Source organism: Prionailurus bengalensis, chromosome A3 (assembly GCF_016509475.1).
Source record: "Prionailurus bengalensis isolate Pbe53 chromosome A3, Fcat_Pben_1.1_paternal_pri, whole genome shotgun sequence".
In the NCBI taxonomy this organism is placed as follows: domain Eukaryota; kingdom Metazoa; phylum Chordata; class Mammalia; order Carnivora; family Felidae; genus Prionailurus; species Prionailurus bengalensis.
This window is the reverse complement of record NC_057354.1, coordinates 121426421-121446741: the sequence shown is the minus strand read 5'-3', so window position 1 is coordinate 121446741 and position 20321 is coordinate 121426421. Positions and strand designations below refer to the sequence as shown.

Here is a 20321-nt window from a genome sequence, read left to right as displayed (position 1 = left end):
CATGAAGTGCCTTCCTGAGTGTTCTGTATGTTGATCTGAGTGGTAGTTTCACAGATTTATACATGTGTACAAATTATCTGAGCTGTACACTAACAGTTGTGCACTTTACTAAATCCACTATCATTAACCTTTTCCCTCTCTGCAGATCCTATCATTATTTAAACTTGCAAATAAACCAGCAAATTCGCTCAAGCCAAGATTAAAAAAACCAAAAAATGAAACACAGAACTTCCTTCAACCCACTCTCCTCATTAATCATTTTCTCTCCCTTCCCACTTTCAAAAGCTAAGCTCCTTCAAAGAATTTTATATATTCACTGTCTCCTCTTCCTCCCTTCCAATTTCAGGTCACTGAAATCTGGCTTGTTCACCACCATTCCACTCAACTGTTTTCCTCAAGGTTAACAATAGCTCTGATACTGCTAATCTAATGGCTGTTTTCTAAGTCCTATCTTATTCACATGCAGACCACTCTTCTCAAAGTTCATGGACAGTAAACTCTCCTGGCTTTTTCCTAATGACTCTAGTCGTTTCTTTTTAAGGCTCCTCTTCTAATAATCCCTTTAGTGTTAGTGTCTCTTAAGGATCTTCATTCATCCGCTACGCTCAAGGCAATTACCATCACAACACAATGATGACACTCAAATTGGCCTCTGATCTCTGCCTGAGATCTCTCTAGATATCTCTGGATATTCAACTGCTATCCAGAAAGCTGAAACTCATCCAAACTTGAACTTATTATAAGTCTCACCTAAATTCCCTCCTTTTGATCTTCCTCTCTCAGTGAATGACATGGTCATCAACCAAGTTGTCGAAATCAGGTATCTGGTAGTAACTCATGACTCATTGGTTATATCAGCGATTTGGCAGAGAACACCCTCAAGAAACTCCAGCTGACTCAATGTTCCTGTTGTCATCGCCATCAGATTGGCTTGATGACCACGGGGGAGGTCTGCTGTAAAGCTAGTAGCTTTCTACCACCTTCCTTCCTCTGCTTTAGAATGTCCTTCTCATCAGACTACCAGCTCATTAAGTGCAGAGACTGTGTGTCTTGTTTACTATATCCCTAGCATAGCCCTCGACAAATATTCGTTGATGGTAAAAGACAGAACCAAAAATATAAATAGGTTCTTGACCAAACATGTCCAGAGATAGGCTGCATCTCTTCATTCTTAGACACAACTTCATCATCACCAACAGGTGGAGGAGGAACAGGAGGGCCAGCAGACTGTGGATTGTCAGTGGTGGCAACGGTAACAGAAGGAATGTGTAGCTGGGGATTAACCTGAGTGTTTGAACAGAGGTTTCTGGTAAAACCTATGCCAAGTACCATTAAACAGTTGCAGTGTAACTGATAAAAGACACCAAACTGGTGACTATGCAGGCTAAAAAGAAAACACACACTGGCTAGGTATTCTAGGTAATATTACTTTAATTTACTAAGAAGAAAAGTGACACAGAGACTAAAATCCAAGTTACTATGCTTCTAAAACCTGTATTCTTTCCATTATATCACAAAAGCTGTATCAAATGCTATTCCCTCCATCTTCTCTTATTCATCCATTTTACATGGTTTGTGACTATATAATAAAGGCCTTTAGTTTCAAGGAACAAGGGATTACATCTAGTTAGGGCTATAGAGTCTACTTCCTTCAATTCTTTTAATGGTTGTCAGAAAATAATCAGCGCCCCCAAATTTCATTGGTAATTTATTAAAACAACACAATCAGCATCACTTTTTAAAAAATGTTTATTTATTTTTGAGAGAGAGAGAGAGAGAGAGAGAGAGACAGAGAGAGAGAGAGAGACAGAATCCAAAGCAGGCTGAGCTGTCAGCACAGAGCCTGATACAGAGTTTGAACTCAAGAGCTGTGAGATCATGGCCTGAGCCAAAGTCAGACGCCTAACCGACTGAACCACCCAGGCAACCCTCAGCATCACTATTTATGCTGTGAAGCAGTATGGCACAGCGTAAAGACCACTGGATTTGGAAATTAAAGATGTGTACTTGTGACCCACTCTGGCACTGTCCTACTGACTGTTAACATTTTGTGTAAGTCTAAGCTTCCTTACCTAGAACACAGCAGTGATAAATAATATGCAAGTCTGCAGCATCTCATTAGGGACAAATCAGATAAAGCTTAAGGTATACATTTTAAATGGTATATCACTATATAAAATTATAGAGTAATATATTACATTGTATTAAGCTTCTTCATGAGCAAAAAACACTGTTTCCTACCTGTATTATATCCCCGGAATTAAAACTCATCTCATCATGGCTCCTGGCTTCAAAGCGGTACAATGCTCTATAATTCACCAAAGCAGTAGCTGGCTCACCTAAAGAGAAGATAATTGTCATTATCTGCTACTTTCACGTATACCCATCTTTGCGATGACTCAATATAAAGAGCCTGTAAAGTCAAAAAGAAAAAGAACTGAACATCAAACAGCAAAATGAAAATCCATTTGACAAAGGCTTGTTATAATTTAAATATGTTGTATGGCCACAGAATCAATATAAAAGCAAACAAGGACATTTATCTTTAGGAAAGTAGGAGGCAATGATACAAAGACATGACTTGTGGGGGCCATGAGTGAGGATGTATGGGAAGATGTATGAGTGGTGGCAGGCGAGGCTGTGCAAAGTGCAGGCGGCTAAGCAGCAAGGTTTGATCTGTGGCAGTCAGGATACAACAGGAAGAGACAAGAAGAGAGGTCACAAATGAGGAGACTGGCAGCAAACAGGGTTCAGTGAAGAGAGCTCTAAATGCACCAGTATGGTTCTAAAAGAAAAACAGAAGAGCTCACAAATACACTAGCTTTGATAAGAATAAAAATATTTTACTTTATTCATTTGCAGAATGAATGCTTTAGCTTATAGAAATTTCAACACATGTGCCAATAATAAGGATTGAAATATTTGTCTGTCCAAAAGAGGTATGTATCAATAATATTTAAAGTATTTTAGGAATGGACTCTGAGGTGCATCAAAAACAAAGTATATGTTTTGAGGAAATTTCAGTGTGCAAAGACTTAAATTTTATTGGTGTTTCATTAAAATAAACAGTTTAGGGGCACCTGAGTGGCTCAGTTGGTTAAGTGTCTGACTTTGGCTCAGGTCATGATCTCACAGTCTGTGAGTTCAAGCCCCACATCAGGCTCTGTGGCTGACAGCTCAGAGCCTGGAGCCTATTTCAGATTCTGTGTCTCCCTCTCTCTGCCCCTTCCCTGCTCACACTCTCTCTCTCCCTCTCTCTCTCAAAAATAAACATTAAAAAAAAACAGTTTATAGTTAACACCAATTGAAGAAACTCTTTACAGCTGTTTACTTCAATTATGAAAATGTCAGAGTCTGTTCATAGCTAGTCAGTGATTACAATTTTCTTTTCTACATGTTGTTTTAAGACTTCTACCCTCAGTCTGTTTTAATAAGCCTACACACTCCTCCAAATTTAATTTAGAAAAAGGTTTTTTCAGACTCAAAGGTTAACATCTACTTACATATATTTTTTCCCTCTCATCAGAATCTTTTTTTCTTGTTGCTTTCGTTGCTCTGTCTCAGAAAAATCAAATCTATCATTTTTATCCTTACCCTTACATGGTTTCTCCTCAGCCTTCCGTTCCTCTTCTTGAACTTTTTCTTGGGTTTTTTCTTCCTGGAGTCGCTTTTGTTTTTCTTCTTCCTCTTTTCTAAGGTTTTCTCTCCATAAGTTTTCTTTTCCTTGCTTTGCTTTCCTTTACATAAAAGAAAGAGAATTTGGTGCGCCTGGGTGGCTCAGTTGGTTAAGGGTCCAACTTCGGCTCAGGTCATGATCTTGCGGTTAGTGAGTTCGAGCCCCGCATTGGGCTCTGTGCTGACAGCTCCGAGCCTGGAGCCTGCTTCTAATTCTGTGTCTTCCTCTCTTTCTCCCCGTCCCCTGATCGTGTTTTCTTTCTCTCTCTCTCTCAAAAATAAACATTAAAAAATAATAATAAAAAAAGAATTTGTATCATGTCCTAAAATTTGTTATGCAAAAATATCAGATCTTGTGCTCAACGTTGCTCCTCATCAGGGAAATACAAATCAAAACCACACTCAGATATCACCTCACGCCAGTCAGAGTGGCCAAAATGAACAAATCAGGAGACTATAGATGCCGGAGAGGATGTGGAGAAACGGGAACCCTCTTGCACTGTTGGTGGGAATGCAAATTGGTGCAGCCACTCTGGAAAACAGTGTGGAGGTTCCTCAGAAAATTAAAAATAGACCTACCCTATGACCCAGCAATAGCTCTGCTAGGAATTTACCCAAGGGATACAGGAGTACTGATGCATAGGGGCACTTGTACCCCAATGTTTATAGCAGCACTCTCAACAATAGCCAAATTATGGAAACAGCCTAAATGTCCATCAACTGATGAATGGATAAAAAAATTGTGGTTTATATACACAATGGAGTACTATGTGGCAACGAGAAAGAATGAAACATGGCCCTTTGTAGCAACATGGATGGAACTGGAGAGTGTGATCCTAAGTGAAATAAGCCATACAGAGAAAGACAGATACCATATGTTTTCACTCTTATGTGGATCCTGAGAAACTTAACAGAAACCCAATGGGGAGGGGAAGGAAAAAAAAAAAAAAAGAGGTTAGAGTGGAAGAGAGCCAAAGCATAAGAGACTCTTAAAAACTGAGAACAAACTGAGGGTTGATGGGGGGTGGGAGGGAGGGGAGGGTGGGTGATAGGTATTGAGGAGGGCACCTTTTGGGATGAGCACTGGGTGTTGTATGGAAACCAATTTGACAATAAACTTCATATATTGAAAAAAAAAAGAATAGAAACATCAAAAAAAAAATCAGATCTTGTTCCTGGCAAACTGTAGAATACACATTTCTTATGTATTTATATGCAACCTTATGAAATTATATATTATTATATAGCAAAGATGTATTACTAGGGGATGTGGACAAACACCCTGGGGTCCTTTCTTAATTTCAACTACCGTTCCTTTTCCCAGTTAGTTCCTCTGTAACCTTCTCTGACGCTCTTTCACACCTAAGATGAATCTAGCCTTTATTTGAATTCGCAGAGCATTATAAACACCACTATCAGAGTATTTACCACATGTTTCCTGGGATAAAGCAGACTAGAGTTAAGAGAACATAAAATTAAAATTCTGGTAAACTTTTTTATATATGTGTTAGTGGATGACAAACTGGTCCAGAGCCAGAAGATGGCACAGAAGCTGGACAAAGGGCAGAGGCCACATCTACAATGTGAAAACCTGACTATAACCAACAGCGTGGGACAAGGAGGGAACCTTCCTGGGCAAATGGCCAAGAAACCAAGTTGTAGTTGTTAAGACTCAGCTCTGGACGGATTCCCCATGTGATTCTCCTCTGATTTCTTCTCTCTTCCACTGCAGAAGGTGTGAGGAGGATGAGTGACATGAAAATGTACGTTACTACTATGGTTTGTTGGCCTGAAAAAAATTGTGAGCGGTAATGAAGAGATATCAAGATACTGGCAATGGGTCAGTGGAAAATTCTGACACTGTGACTAGCTGTGTAGTTACTGCATAAGGATCAGTGGCACAGTTAAGTGGCAAATAAAAGCATTCTGAATTTGAACCTCACTGTCTCTGCTTCTATATTATTCTAGTGTCTCTTGTTGGGGGCCACAAAAGTAGGGGCCTTGGAGTTAAGAGTATCATAATGATCTGTTTAGCTGTCTCCATTTCCTATTGGAATTATGAGGAATCGAGGAGCCAGGAGTAAAACCAGAGTCTCCTTCATCACAGCCAACAGCAGCCACTCATTAAATATGTGCTGGGAGTAGCTATTCTGAAGCCATTAAAAAGAGAGACCTGCCATATGGTAATGTGTCCTTCTTGCCTCCCTAGCAATATTAGCTCTTTCATGGGCATTACTCATCTACTTATCTCTGAGGCAAAGGAATGTTGGTTCATCAATATCTGTTAATTATATTGATTTCTCACACTAGAGAACTTGGGGAAGTAACTGAGGAACATATTAGAAATAAGATTCTCCAGACAGAAAAAAAAAAAATCATGCCAAGTCTCTAAATAAATGGTTCTGTCAAATTCCACAACTGTCCTACTTTTCCTAGCTATAAATGGAGGCAATTGATAGATATCAGCGGTACAAAGAGAAATATGTCAACATAGCATTATACGCTCCATCTTATCACTCTGTAAAATTAAGTATTTGGTTTTTGTGATCTTTCAGGAAACAGTAATAGATTTACAGTGGAGAGATGGAAATGATGACTGCCAGACATTTATGCTTGGCTCTTTAGCTAGATTATTTTAATTTAATTCTCAGTTACCTATGAAGCATACATCAATATTTCTATTTCTGAGATGGAGAAACTGGGGTTCGAAAGGTAAAGTGACTCAACCAAAGTCACCCAAATCATTAAGTGGCAGATCAAGAAGTCCAAGAAGATCAAGAAGGCCTGACTCCAAAGCCCCTATTTTTCACTAATGGAACATAAAATTGATTACTATAAACTCAGTCCCAAAAGAAGACCTGAATTTCTAAAACTGACAATCTAATTAGCATCCTAGAATAATCCTTTTATTTCCCTTAAATTTTCATAGTCAAACTAAAGATATGAGCAATAAAGTTAGAAATCTAATAGTAATACAGTATAATAAATTTATCAGTTACATTACCTTACAGCCTCATCTTCTAGTTTCTTCTTCTGTATTAGCTCTGACCTTTTTCTTTCAATTTCCTTCAACTTGTCACGTTTGATCTTATAAAGTTGTTCAAGGGCTAACTGCTGTGTATTGTAGCTTTCTCTCAGTTCCTAAGGAGAAAATGAAAATAAGTCAATATACCGTTGATTTAACTATTTTTGTCTTACGTAATAATGTGGTACTTTCATTAACAGACACAAATCCTAAAGCAAGTTAAAGTAAAAAGAGTAAGTTTTAGAAATCTCTGGATTAAAAAAAAACTTGAAAACAAATATTTAAGCCTTGTAACTAACCACTGAGGACAGACATATGTTAAAATCACCTACTTTTGTATTAATTCACTTCTAAGGAATACAGATAAGACAATTTTATAAGCCAATTCTTTGATTTGGTACTTTATTTTCAATAAAAAGCCAATCCATTAAAAATGTGGGCAAGAAATTTGCTTATTATTTGAAGAGGAATTTTGTTCAATCATATTTTTTACATATGTAGTTTAACCAAGTTACCCATAATTTTTTAACAATTAACAACCCATCAACAATTATTGAATAATTCAGTTAAAACTAAAAATGGAAAGGATGTCTGCCATGACATCCTTGACTAGAGAGAGCCAAAATAACGAAGAGTATTCCAAACAGGAATTGAAATAAACACTTGTTTATTGAGCATCTAGTTCTATGCAGTGCTGCACAGATATGCAGGGGATCAAATCGAGGGCCCTCTAACTCTCAAGGCTGCAGTCTTTGCTTTCAAAGAGCTCACTTATCTCAAAGCAGCAAAAAGTGCCAAAATGTGGGATAGAGCTCAGTGCCTTAGTGCAAACCTGTGGTTATCTGTTCAGCATTCTTCCTTATATCTTCTTCTAAAAGCCCCTTTCCTAAGTACCTGCTCCAACCCTGTTTGATATGGTTGTGAAGAATCTGTCAAATTCAGTGCTCCTCTCACTCCCACTGGGGTGCAGTCATTTAATTTAGGCCTAACCCATCAGAGCAACCCACCTCCCTGGCCAGAATGACTGGTCCAAAGGACATCTGATCCAAGCTGGGCCAGAATCCTTTCCTGAGATTCGGACAGACTGAAGAGGGGAGAAAGAAGTCTTTCCTGCTTGAAGCTCATTAAACTGAAGCTAAACCTGGAGATGCCCCACTACAGTGAAGCCATTGGGGTAGAAATGAAATCAACACAGAAAAGAGAGAAGCAAAGACTGGAGGCAGAGAGGGAGGACTGGGGGAAGTGAATCTCCAAGTGCATTCCTGTGTCTTAGAACTGCCCCTGCCCAGGAGTGCTTCTACTGACTCAGTCAGCAGTCCTGGTACTCTGCCAGTAACTACTCTCATTAGCTTAACTATTTTGAACTGACTTTCTTTTACATGGAATCTACAGAATCCTGAACAAGAGAGTACAAAAAGGCTGGAATATGGAAGAGGAAATAAAAGCACAAACCAACCCCCCCCCCCAGAAAAACTTAAAGTAATCAAAAGAGGTTTCATGGCAAAGGTGAGACCTTAAATAAACAGTTCAGCTGACCCTCAAACAACCGGATTTGAATTGCATGTCCACCTATACACAGATTTTTAAAAATAAATATGGCATAATACTGTAAATGTGTTTTCTCTTTATGATTTTCTCAGTAACATTTTCTTTTCTCTAGCTTAATTTTAAGAATATAGCATAATATACATATAACACAAAATCTGGGTTAATCACTGTTTCTGTTACAGGTAAGATGTCTGGTTAATAGTAGGCTATTAGTAGTTAAGTTCTGGGGAAGTCAAAAAGTTGTATGCAGATTTTCAACTATATTGGGCATTGGTGCCCAACCCATGTTGCTCAAGGGTTAACTGTGTTTGGTAGAAAGTTTTGGTAAAAAATGTTTTGGGGGTATCTACACACACACACAATAACGAAACTCCAAACCAAAAAATCTTCCAAAACAAAAAAATTCCAAAAACCCAAACTCAATTTCTTTCCAGAAATAAAATATTTTATAGGTGAACCCTTTTAACTTGATTGAAGTGATAGATTTGAGTACAATGTGGTGTCTGAAGACTATGTCCAAAATGTCTGAGATCAAGATGGGCAGCTTGAGCCAATAACAACACAAATACTGCATTCAGAGCAGTTTCCACAAATCTCGGCTTCTATGGTTCCCTTGGTTGTACCTTTCTCCAAATTCTAGTGAAAAGCAGAAGAATAATGGTGGTTACAGTCTATGGAGAAGCAGTTTGCTTTAGTGATAAGGACTCTGGGAGCAGAGGTCTGAATCAGGCTCTGTCAGTGATGAGCTGAGGAACCTTAGGAGAGTCACTCAGCCGTTTCCCCATTTGTAAAATGTAATTATAATACATGCCTCACAATGTTCTTGTGAGGATTAAATGGGTTAATACACACAAAGTGCTTACAAACTGTGCAGGGCACATGTTAAGTTCAAAATAATTTTAGCTATTATTATTGGCTGAGGTCCTAAAGAAGGGGAATCGGAAGTTTAAAAGGAAAGTAAAAAGGAGCCAAATTAATGTCTGATCTTATGGTTGCAAGGTTAGCCCTCCAGTTTGTCCTGTAAGATACCGCTCTAAGTCTTTCTTTATGAGCTCCATTCCTCCAGTGGCTGAGTTCATGAGCTTCCCTTGATCCCCAAGGCATCCAGTGCCCCTCCCTCTATCAAAGTCAGCATCTTCTGACTGTACGGTTGCCCCCTCCACTGGAGTCAGTTTCTTGACAACAGGACTGTCTTTCATCAAAGCATCTCCACCCAAGAGGGCCTGGGATAGTGTGGATATTTAATTAGTATTTATTGGATGCATGAGAATGCATAAACAATAGACTATACATACTAATAACATTTGAAGAGCACCATAAGTCTTGCCAGAAACTTCCTCTGCTTGACTGCAGTGATCTTAGCAATTGCTAGCACTAGACTCACTCCTCTGGATCAAGTCACCCCCTCCAGGAGGCCCTGGTTAAATATATCAGTTAACTCAGAACAAGTAAACTAATGAAGTAACTATGGACAGAACTACTGCAGTCTTAATAGAATGACAGATCTTCTTTTTCAGGTTAAGGAAGTTCTATTCCTAATTTGCTAATAAGTTTTTCATGTTTTAATCATGAATGGATATTAAATTTTACAAATGCCTTTTCTGCATCGAATGAGATACATACCATTTTTCCCCGTTTAATCTGTTTATATGGCAAACTACACATTTTTGTATGTCAAACCATCTTTGCATGACTAAGGTAAATCCAATTTTGTGGTCACTATGGATTATCCTTTTTTTTTTTTTTTTTATAAATTCTGCATTCATCTTTTTAATATTGTTTAGAACTTTTATCTCTATGTTAAACTGGCCCATAGTTATGCTTTCTCATACTGTTCTTATCAGGTTTTGATATGTTTATGATAACTTCATATAAGTTGGGAATATTCCCACATTTTCTGTATTTCAGAACCGTTGTATAAGACTAGATTTACTTGTTCCTGGGGCGCCTGGGTGGCGCAGTTGGTTAAGCGTCCGACTTCAGCCAGGTCACGATCTCGCGGTCCGTGATTTCGAGCCCCGCGTCAGGCTCTGGGCTGATGGCTCAGAGCCTGGAGCCTGTTTCCGATTCTGTGTCTCCCTCTCTCTCTGCCCCTCCCCCGTTCATGCTCTGTCTCTCTCTGTCCCAAAAATAAATAAACGTTGAAAAAAAAAATTTAGATTTACTTGTTCCTTCAGTAAAAACTCTGGGTCTGGATTCTCTTTTAGGGAAGATTTCAAACTATAGATTTAAAATATTTTATGATGGGGCGCCTGGGTAGCTCAGTTGGTTGAGCGTCTGACTTCGGCTCAGGTCATGATCTCGCGGTGTGTGAGTTCGAGCCCCGCGTTGGGCTCTGTGCTGACAGCTCAGAGCCTGGAGCCTGCTTCAGATTCTGTGTCTCTCTCTCTCTCTGCCCCTCCCCTGCTCATGCTCTGTCTCTCTCTGTCTCAAAAATAAATAAAAACATTAAAAAAAAATTTTTTTAATAAAATAAAATATTTTATGATGATAGAGCTACCGAGATACTTTATATTTTGAGTCAGTTTTGGCAAGTTGTAACTTCATCTATGTTTTTATATTTATGTGCAAAAATCTGTCATAATATCCTTTTCTTTTTATGTTTGCAGCATATTTAATTGTATTTCCTTTTCACTCCTAATGAATAATTTTCGTTACTTCCACTTTCTTTTAAAATCGGTCTTGCCAGAGGTTTCATTTTATTAATCTTTAAAAGACTCAAACACTGGCTTTCTTGATTCTTTGTATTAAATGTCTGTCTTTTCTCTCATGAATTTCCTTCTACTTTTTTTGCTTTATTATGCTAGCCTTTTTCTAGCTTCTCAAGTTGAATGCTTAGCTTAGAAATTTTCATCTTTTTTCCTCCCAATATAACCATTTAAGGTCAAATGCTAACTATTTGGGTTGAAATTCTGCTCTTACACTTACAAGCTGTATGACTCAACTTCTGAGCCTTAATTTACTTCTATGTGAAATGTGGAGAATAATAATATCTACCTACATCACGGGGTTAAGGTAAGGATTAATAAGTTAATATAAATAAGACAGAATGGTGTCAGTCCCAGAGAAAGCCCTTCATAAAACTTGGCTAATATTAATAGATCTTCATTTATGAATTAGAAAATGGCTACTGACACCTGGTATGCCAGATGAGTAATCTGCTCATTTACACTATCCCCCTCCCTCTCCATTGCCCAGTGTTGATATCTACCCCTGGTTAATCTACTTAGTACCCTTATAACTTGAAAACATACTTTATCTACTTTTTCATTTTTCAAACATTTGACATTTTGCCATTCTAAATTTTCCTCTGCTTTTTTATTTTGAAAACTTTCAAACCTACAGAAAATTTGATTAAGTTGAAGACACTGATGCCTTCAGATACTTCATCATTAGTCTACATAACTACAATGCCAATGCCAGTACCAAACTAAAGAAATTTAACACAGCCATAAAATGTCACTTAATAGAGTTTATATTAAAAAATGTCCTCACTAGTGTAAATACTGTCCTCAATAATAGTTTTCTGACCCATGATCCAATCAAGGGATCATTTCGCTGTCACGATCCTTCAGTCATGGCTCATGAAGTGCCCTTCGGTCATGGCTCTTTGGTCTCTTTAAATCTGGAAACTTTCCTCCATCTTTTGTGAGATTCACATTTTTAGAGACAATTTGGGCATGTCTAAGTACTTCCTTACACCTAGATCAAATATTTTTGGCAAAAACAGTATAGACATGATGTTGTGTTTCTTTCAGTGCAACATATCAGGAGACAAAAAGTTGGTTTGCACCCTTTTGGTAATGTTATATTTGACCACTTGGTTAGGATTGGTTTACTTAGTTTTGGACCCAAGGGTACCTCAACAGGACTCAACAAAGCACTCACAAAAATGTTTAAATCCAGCATCTACTTCAATTGTTTTCATTTCTCAGAGTACTTCTTTCTTCTACCATCCTGATAGAAGTGAAAGATGTAACTCACTGAACTTTAACCACCAATACTGAATATCTCCTAAGTGACAGGAAGCAATCTTATATTCTGATTTTGCTTAAAGAAAGCATGTGATGTTCTTTCCAAAGGCCAAGACATGAATGAGATTCAACTGACAAAATACAACTCAGCTGAATAATGTCACATAATCAGGACAAAATGTTACTAGACATGAGAAAAAAAAAATCATAAGGGCGCCTGGGTGGCTCAGTCAGTTAAATGTCCAACTTCAGCTCAGGTCATGATCTCATGGTTTGTGGGTTCGAGACCGGCGTCAGGCTCTGTGCTGACAGCTCAGAGCCTGAAGCCTGCTTCACATTCTGTCTCCCTCCCTCTCTGCCCCTTCCCTGCTCACACTTTCTCTCAAAAATAAACATTAAAAAATTTCTTAAAAAAGAAAAAAAAAGAAAAAAATCATAGAATGCAAATTAGCTCCTCAAACTTAACATCCCCTAAGCCTCCTGAACATCTGTGTAGCACTTTAATGTGCTTTCACACATAACACCTACATTTGATCTCGATAGTGTTCTCATAAAATAGATATAATGATCATCCATTTTTAAAAGATTTTTAAATTAAAAAAAATGTTTATTTTTATTTTTGAGAGAGAGTAAGCAGGGGAGGGGCAGAGAGAGAAGGGGACAGAGGATCCAAAGCAGGCTCTGTGTTGACAGCAGAGAGAGCAATGAGGGGCTTGAACTCGCAAACCGCGAGATCATGAAGTTGGACGTTCAACCAACTGGGCCACCCAGGTGGTGACCACTTCTGAGGCTCTGTAGATGAAGGGACTTGCCTAGTTTTGAACTACCTCCACTATGCCATTCAAACTCCTGCACATACCAGATTCTATATTTACTTTCACTTAAACTCACTGTCAGATAAATTACTAAAATATCTTTAATTAGCTAGGAAACATTTCTAAGATTAAATGATTTAAAGGGAATTGAAACAAACAGTATTTCATGTCTGTTCTAAAGGGGGTGACTGTGATGCAAGAACATAAAAGCAGTATTCTGAATAAGAGGCAACATCAAGCGTAAGTGATGACCATTTACCAACCCAGTGTACTGATTCTCTCAGAGCTTGTTAACCAACAAGAGAGATCACCTGCCTCCATCCTGAATCGGATGAGCCATCAGTAAAATTCAATTTTAGAAGCACTGTCTACAGTAACTGAGGACTAGTCAGCAAGGCCAGAATGACAAAAGTCCCAATGGAAAGGTTTAGAATAGAGGTCTACGATAAGCCACAATTCTGGTGTTGACACTTTCTCTCCAAGGAATAGGATCTCCTCAATCCTTATCCCAAGTCAGCAGTGGTGACCTTCCAATGCACTAAAAGTACTGTGGAGACTCAGGATAATCCCTACCCTGATAAGAACAATAAAAAGATTTGTATAGCACATAATAGTTCACAAAGCACTTCTGTATATATGCTATCTCATTTAATTGTCCTAAGACTGCAAAGAAGACAGAGCACATATTGTCAGCTGTAACTGAAGAAAGCAAAATTTTGAGGTTAAATGATAGTTACACAGCTAGCAAGTGATATGGATAGGACCAGGACTCATTTCTTCAGACTCCACGGCCACGACTGTTTTCACTGCAACTCAATACTAAAGACAGGACAGTGTGTGAATTTCCTTAATGGAATAAGGGCCTGTCAAATATGTCACCTTTGAATCCACTGGCTGTGCTATGTGTGCTAGTGTGACTTGAGCAAAAGAGTAAAAATTACCACTGATCTTGTACATGAACATTACAGGGTCCAGAAGAACATAGTATCTTCAGAAAACAAACTTACAATTTTATGCTTCCATTTCACCACAAGTAGGCTAAAGCAGTGATCACTCCAAACACTGTCTCAAAGACCACAGATTAGAAATCACTGCCTGTCTTCCTCCGACACCAGAGACCAATTCTATCTCACCTGTCAACCCACCTGGCCTTCCTTGTCATCCTTTACCACCTAAATTCTCATCTCTAGAATGCTGTTTATCTCTTGATCTGACCCAATTCCCCACCCTTTCTCTCCTCAAACCCTTGCACTGCCCAGGAACTTCCTGTTTGTGGTCAGGAAGTTCCCCAAATATCCACACATCTCTGAACGGAAACTCCCTTAGCTCTTTGCCCTTTTGGCTGATCCCTTAAGACATGCTTTTCCTCGATTTCCCTCTCAGTTTATCACCACATATTCCATTTACATTAGGGTGAAGGGAGAACTAAAGTTATTTTCCTTGCTCTTCACTGCCATTTCCAGACCATTCTCTTCACTCTTACAAACTAACGCTTTTCTGAGGCTCACACCATCTTGCAATACCCCCTCTTCTTCCTCTTTACTGTCATCTCTTGATAATCTGGTCTGATCCTCATTCATTAATCTTCACTACTCCAAGGGTTTGAAATCCACATGGACTCGATCAAAACCTCAACTCTCCCTTTTACTCCATTTAATCCGCCATTTGCATTATTATACCTTGAATCTTGTCATCATTAGAAACAGAACTACTGACTAAATATCTCATTCTTCAAACAGAAGTTCTTATCCTTCAAGCTTTTCTTATACCTGGTGCACCCATTTCCACAGTTTTCCAACCTAAGACCTCCATTCTTGACCCCATCATTCTCTCCTTTTTCATCAGCACCCCTTCCTCTCCTCATACTCCTACTTGTCCAGCCCATATTTCAGAGTTCACCTTTACTGTAATTAGTGTGTCAAGATCTGCAACTCCCTGTCCCCCTGCCTCATTGCCACGTCTATTAAAACCTCAAACCTGGGGCGCCTGGATGGCTCAGTTGGTTAAGCTTCTGACTTCAGCTCAGGTCATGATCTCGCAGTTCATGGGTTCAAGCCCTGCGTTGGGCTCTGTGCTGACAGCTCAGAGCCTGGAGCCTGCTTCGGATTCTGTGTCTCCCTCGCTCTTTGCCCCTCTCATCCTCATGCTCTGTCTCTGTCTCTCAATAATAAATAAATGTTAAAAAAAATTCTAAAACAAACAAACAAAACCCCTCAAACCTGTATGAACCTATGAACCTACTTCATTAGCCTTCCTTGTGCTCATCCCAAGCATACAGTTAGGTATGTTGTTTTCTTTTTACATTTATTATTATTTTTTGATGTTTATTTATTTAAAAAAAATTTTTTTTTAACATTTATTTTTGAGAGAGAGAAAGACAGAGCATGAACGGGGGAGGGCCAGAGAGAGGGAGACACAGAATCTGAAACAGGCTCCAGGCTCTGAGCAGTCAGCACAGAGCCCGACACAGGGCTCGAACTCACGGACCACGAGATCACGACCTGAGCCGAAGTCGGACGCTTAACCGACTGAGCCACCCAGGCACCCCTTGATGTTTATTTTTGAGAGAGAGACAGCACACGAGCGGGGAAAGGGCAGAGAGAGGGAAACACAGAATCTGAAGCAGGGTCCAGGCTCCATGCTATCAGCACAGAGCCCGACATGGGGCTTGAACCCATGAACTATGAGATCATGACCTGAACTAAAGTCAACGCTTAACTGACTGAGCCACCCGTGTGCCCCAGGTATGCTGTTTTCAATTCATATTCATGACCTCCAACTTCAAACAGGCATTCAACATTGCTCAGCACATCTACTGTTTTCCTCCACTAAGTGTGCACTCCCTACCCTCACCAAGATGTCTATTCCTCACCAGGCCTACTTCTCTCTCTTGCAACTTCCTAATCTTCCATCCATTCTCACTACCAGCTAATAATCTTGCCTCATTAAATCTCCCTCATTAGAGTTCCCTCATCTTTCCATCTCAAAAATCAATAAAACTTCCTGCAGCTGCACCCATCTTCTTCTATCCAGTTGGGATTATTCCATGTCCTCAACTACCCAGGAAGATTCCTTGTAATGGTCCAACTTGCTTCTGATTTTAAGTCTTGAAGCTGTCAGCTTCCTACTCTCCACCAGCAAATTTAGCTGTATCCACACTCATCTTTTCTCCATATGCTACACTCAAAGTCTTTTTATCTAATCCTTAAATCCAGGCTCTGGATTCTATCTCAATCTGGTTCCCCAGGGCTCTACTCTATCAGTTACTACCACCTCATATCTCTCACTCAATCTCTCACTACCTTTCTCCCTTTCTCTCCTCAGTCTCCTTCAAGGTTTTTTTTCCATTTAAAAAATAGCCTTTATTAGGAGAAAAAATGCATGGAGTCACAAGTGTTGCTGGCATCTGGGATACATGGCTCTCTGCTGTTTTTTGGTAAATTTCTTTCTACCTTTTTCCCCCATAAACTCTATATACTAACCCTAAATGCTGCATATTTTCTGAGAACATTCAAAACCATTCATTCATTCCACAAGTATTTCTTGCCACCCACTACATTTCATGTATATGTTCCACGTAGGTGCTGGGAATTCAGCAATGAGACATCTGGCTTGAGCCAGGCAATCATCATTAAGACAGATATGGTGAGTTATCTAACCAGCTCTGTTTTCTCCATTTCCATTCCTCTGTCCTAACAGAAGCTATCTCTTCCCCATGTAACCATATACCTTACAGAAAGCTGATACCATCTCCAAGCGTGGTCCCAATTATTCCCCACCTCCAAGCTTTATTGAGATATAACTGACAAATAAAGATTATACATGTTTAAGATATATAATTTGATGTTTCAATATTAGTATATACTGTGAAACGATTACCATAACCAAGTCAATTAACATCCCTATCTCACATAGTTACCATTTTCTCTCCTATTTAGCAAATCTCAAGTGTACAACAGGATATTGCTAACTATAGTCACCACGCTGTACAACAGATCCCAGAACTTATCCACCTTGCATAACGGAAAGTTTGTATCCTTTGTCCTTCAAGTCTTTCTGAAACCAAAAAAAAAAAAAGGTTTTCCTTTGACCTCAGGCTTTCTTTGCATTCTCCTCCCAGAGCTGTTCATACTCAGCCCTTCCTCAACTCCCGTTCATTCCTGATCTGTGCAGGCCAGCTCCTGCTCACTTAACTAAACCGGCAATGTAATGAGGTCTGCAAAGGTCTCACTGACAATTCAATGGATAGTTTTCAGCAATATGTTAACCAACTGCTCTGCATTGCTTTGCAATGATGACTACAGTTCTCATCCCCTTTTAATTTCCTAAATTGCCTCTGATGAAAGTATCAATAAGCAGTGAAAGGCTGGAAGGCAGGAAGCAGAAGGAAGAAAGTAAAAAAAGAGACAAGAATAATCTGCTGGCCTGTGAAGAATCAAATGCTAACTGAAATAATCAGGCTTATGTGTGTGAGTACAGTCCATAAATCATCATCAAACCTCATTTTATAGACGAAGAAACTTAGGTTGAAATTTCTATGCAACCTATAGTAGAAGTTCTAAGACCAGAACTTCTGGCCATTTATGCTATAAAGAAAAAGCTGATACTATCTTTCCAACTTGCCCTACCTTTGCTTAAATAACAAATGAATTCTACTTATCATGTTCCTGTCTTCACTATGTGTGAAGACATATACATATACATGCAACTGCCTACTGCCATCCAGAGTAGAAGGGAGTAGAATGAACACTCAAAATCTAGGGTCAGCAAGTGCTAAATGCAAAGCATCTTTCTTTAAATTATATTAAAACAGGAATTCACGGAGTATTTGAAATACTCTATGTGCTACAAATGACAAGGTGAACTATTTATGTATATGACTTAAACATTTTTATCTGAAGGGCAAGCATTCTAAACATGAGGCCTGGTAACCAGACGTAACTAAGGCCACCCCTGCACTACTGGTTCTTTCAGATTTTTCTTTACAGCAGCATTAGGAAGCAGCCTGGTATATACATGACATAACCTTGCTCTGTATTTCAGAAAGTATAACTTTTATTTTAAACAATGATTTCCAGTGATATGGGTAAATGATTTACCCTTAGCTTTCTTTTTTATTGACTCAGTAATCATCCCAGCAGTTAACCCAATGCACAGGGACGTTTTAAGGGAATTTTGAGGGATTTTTGAGCGTCTTGGGCTCCTCATGAGACAGGTTACTCTGGGCAACCCTACGAATTTCTGGCATTAGACTCAAACAGGCAGTTAGACAGCAGAAGGCTATTCAAGCAAGCAGAAAGAAAAAAGGTCTACATTGTGTATGTTATTTCAAACAAAGATACTCAGATAAATGCAAAGAATAGTCCAGTTTTTAAGAAAAGAAAACAGTAAAGTAACTCAAAGAAAAGGAGCTAGATATTAGAAAATAACCTTAAGTAAGAGGAAGAGGTTGTTGAGACAGCTTAGCAGAGACAAAAGGCACTGCAGAACAGAGTCATCCATATTCCCACACTGTAAGATAAGGCAGATAAAAAGCCAATTAAACTATGTACAGATTAAAAAAAAATAATGTAGGGAAGATAACTTTGCTGGCTTGTCTGTCCATCAATGACAAATTACTTGGTTTTCTTTAAATTATTTTCTACAAAACATATGCTTGTGTAAAATGTATTATCAACATTATTTGCCTAAAATTTCCCCTCCTTAACTGAAGCCAGCGTGGTCTCTTTTCTTTATAATATTCACTCTATAGTTGGTGTACTATTACTCTGAATAAGTCAGCAAAAGTCACATGAAGACGTGGATGGCTGCCTGAAAAACTATGGAATACTTTAGGCTCCGAAAACTTTACATTCAGTTAGCAAAGAAATCGCTGAGACTATTCCCAAATTCGAACGCTGGCCCATCAGCATTCTAAAAACCTAGAAGGTTTTTACCTTTTAATACAGCTTTCATAGCTATGGCTTCATTATATCGCTAACACTGCAAAGAATGGTAAGCATACAGTAGGTACTCTGGGCATCTGCTCTGCCACTACGGCAAATAATGAATCGTGAACTTACTTTTCATGCAAAGTTCAGAGTGCCAGGTTATGCTTTGGATTTCACTGATTATTGCATTACTTCACAAAGGTTAATTAAATCATAACAAAGAAACAAAAAAAAAATCTAGTGTGTTATAAAAGCCTCTATCACCAGAATTAGTTTCAGTTTTCCATATCCACCATCTTAGAATTTTGCCTAAGATCATGTTGGCTGAGATCAGTTTTCTAATACTGATAAAGGCAACTATCCTTAAAAAGGTATAGATAGCAATAAAAATAGTCAAGAACTGGAAACTGTGATAAATGATAGGTTTCACTACATAACAGTATTTATAATATCTACAGAGAACATTAAAAGCAATCTTGTAATCTGGTATCGCTCAAATTATAAGATAAATTATGGAAATACACTACATATAACAATAATAGCTTTAGTTACTTATTCCACTAAATCAAAAAGAGGAAGGTAAGAAGGCAGTAACTACAAATGAATATAACAGAATATAACAGAAAATAAATACCTTTAATTGATTGTTAAATGAATCCATTTCAGATAGCTTAGATGCAGTTTCTTTTTCAAGAGCATCTAATTGTTCTTTAAGTCTTTGGCATAATTCTTCCTTTTCCAATGATTTTTTATGAAGCAAACCAATCCCTAAATCTGAAATATAAACATCAGGTAGTTTACATTTGGTAAAATTTCTTATGTCGCTATTGGTAAGTGACTTATACTGTCACAATGTAGCTAAGCCAAACCCTTATGCTGTATACCTTAAACTCATGCAGTGGTGTATGCCAATTACTTCTCAGTAACACTCGATAAAAAAAGACATAAAATTTCTCCATGGTAGTCTACATTATGGCTGTTTCACAATTTATGTAACTATTCCCTTTTGATTGGCATTAGGTTGTTTCTAATTTTCTACTATCTACATAAAAATGCTGCAATAACTATCCTTACACATGCATTTTAAAGCACTCGTGAAAGTATTTTATATGGCTAAGAGGTGAAAGAATTGCCATGTAAAAGGACTTGAACACTTTAAATTTGAGAGAAACTGCCAAACTATACTTGCACAAAGGGGCACCAACACAAAATGACACCCAAGTACCTGCTTCTGCATACCCTCATCAATAATGGATAGTCCCAATCTTTTTTCATTTTCTCTAACTGGCAAAAAAATGAAATCTCACTGTTATTTTAATTTGTATTTTCTTGGTAACAATTAAAATCAAATCAA

The 20321-nt window shown here is 38.4% G+C and overlaps 1 protein-coding gene across 18 annotated transcripts in view; it reads right to left on the bottom strand.

Moving 5' to 3' along the window:
- The window catches only part of ITSN2 (intersectin 2), a 147528-nt gene that overhangs the window by 62333 nt on the left and 64874 nt on the right, over positions 1-20321 (bottom strand). For 10 of the 18 annotated variants that reach the window (XR_006301097.1, XM_043604421.1, XM_043604415.1 and 7 more), the window contains 5 exons: positions 19602-19741; positions 18468-18548; positions 6680-6816; positions 3595-3737; positions 2242-2339 (listed from right to left, as the gene is read on the bottom strand). Coding sequence is in view for 17 of the 18 variants with exons in the window: in XM_043604421.1 (XP_043460356.1) it covers positions 2242-2339; positions 3595-3737; positions 6680-6816; positions 18468-18548; positions 19602-19741 (599 nt within the window). In the remaining variant the exon portion in view is untranslated. The remainder of the gene's footprint in view (positions 1-2241; positions 2340-3594; positions 3738-6679; positions 6817-18467; positions 18549-19601; positions 19742-20321) is intronic. The other 8 variants (XM_043604426.1, XM_043604425.1, XM_043604429.1 and 5 more) reach the window with 3 other exon arrangements.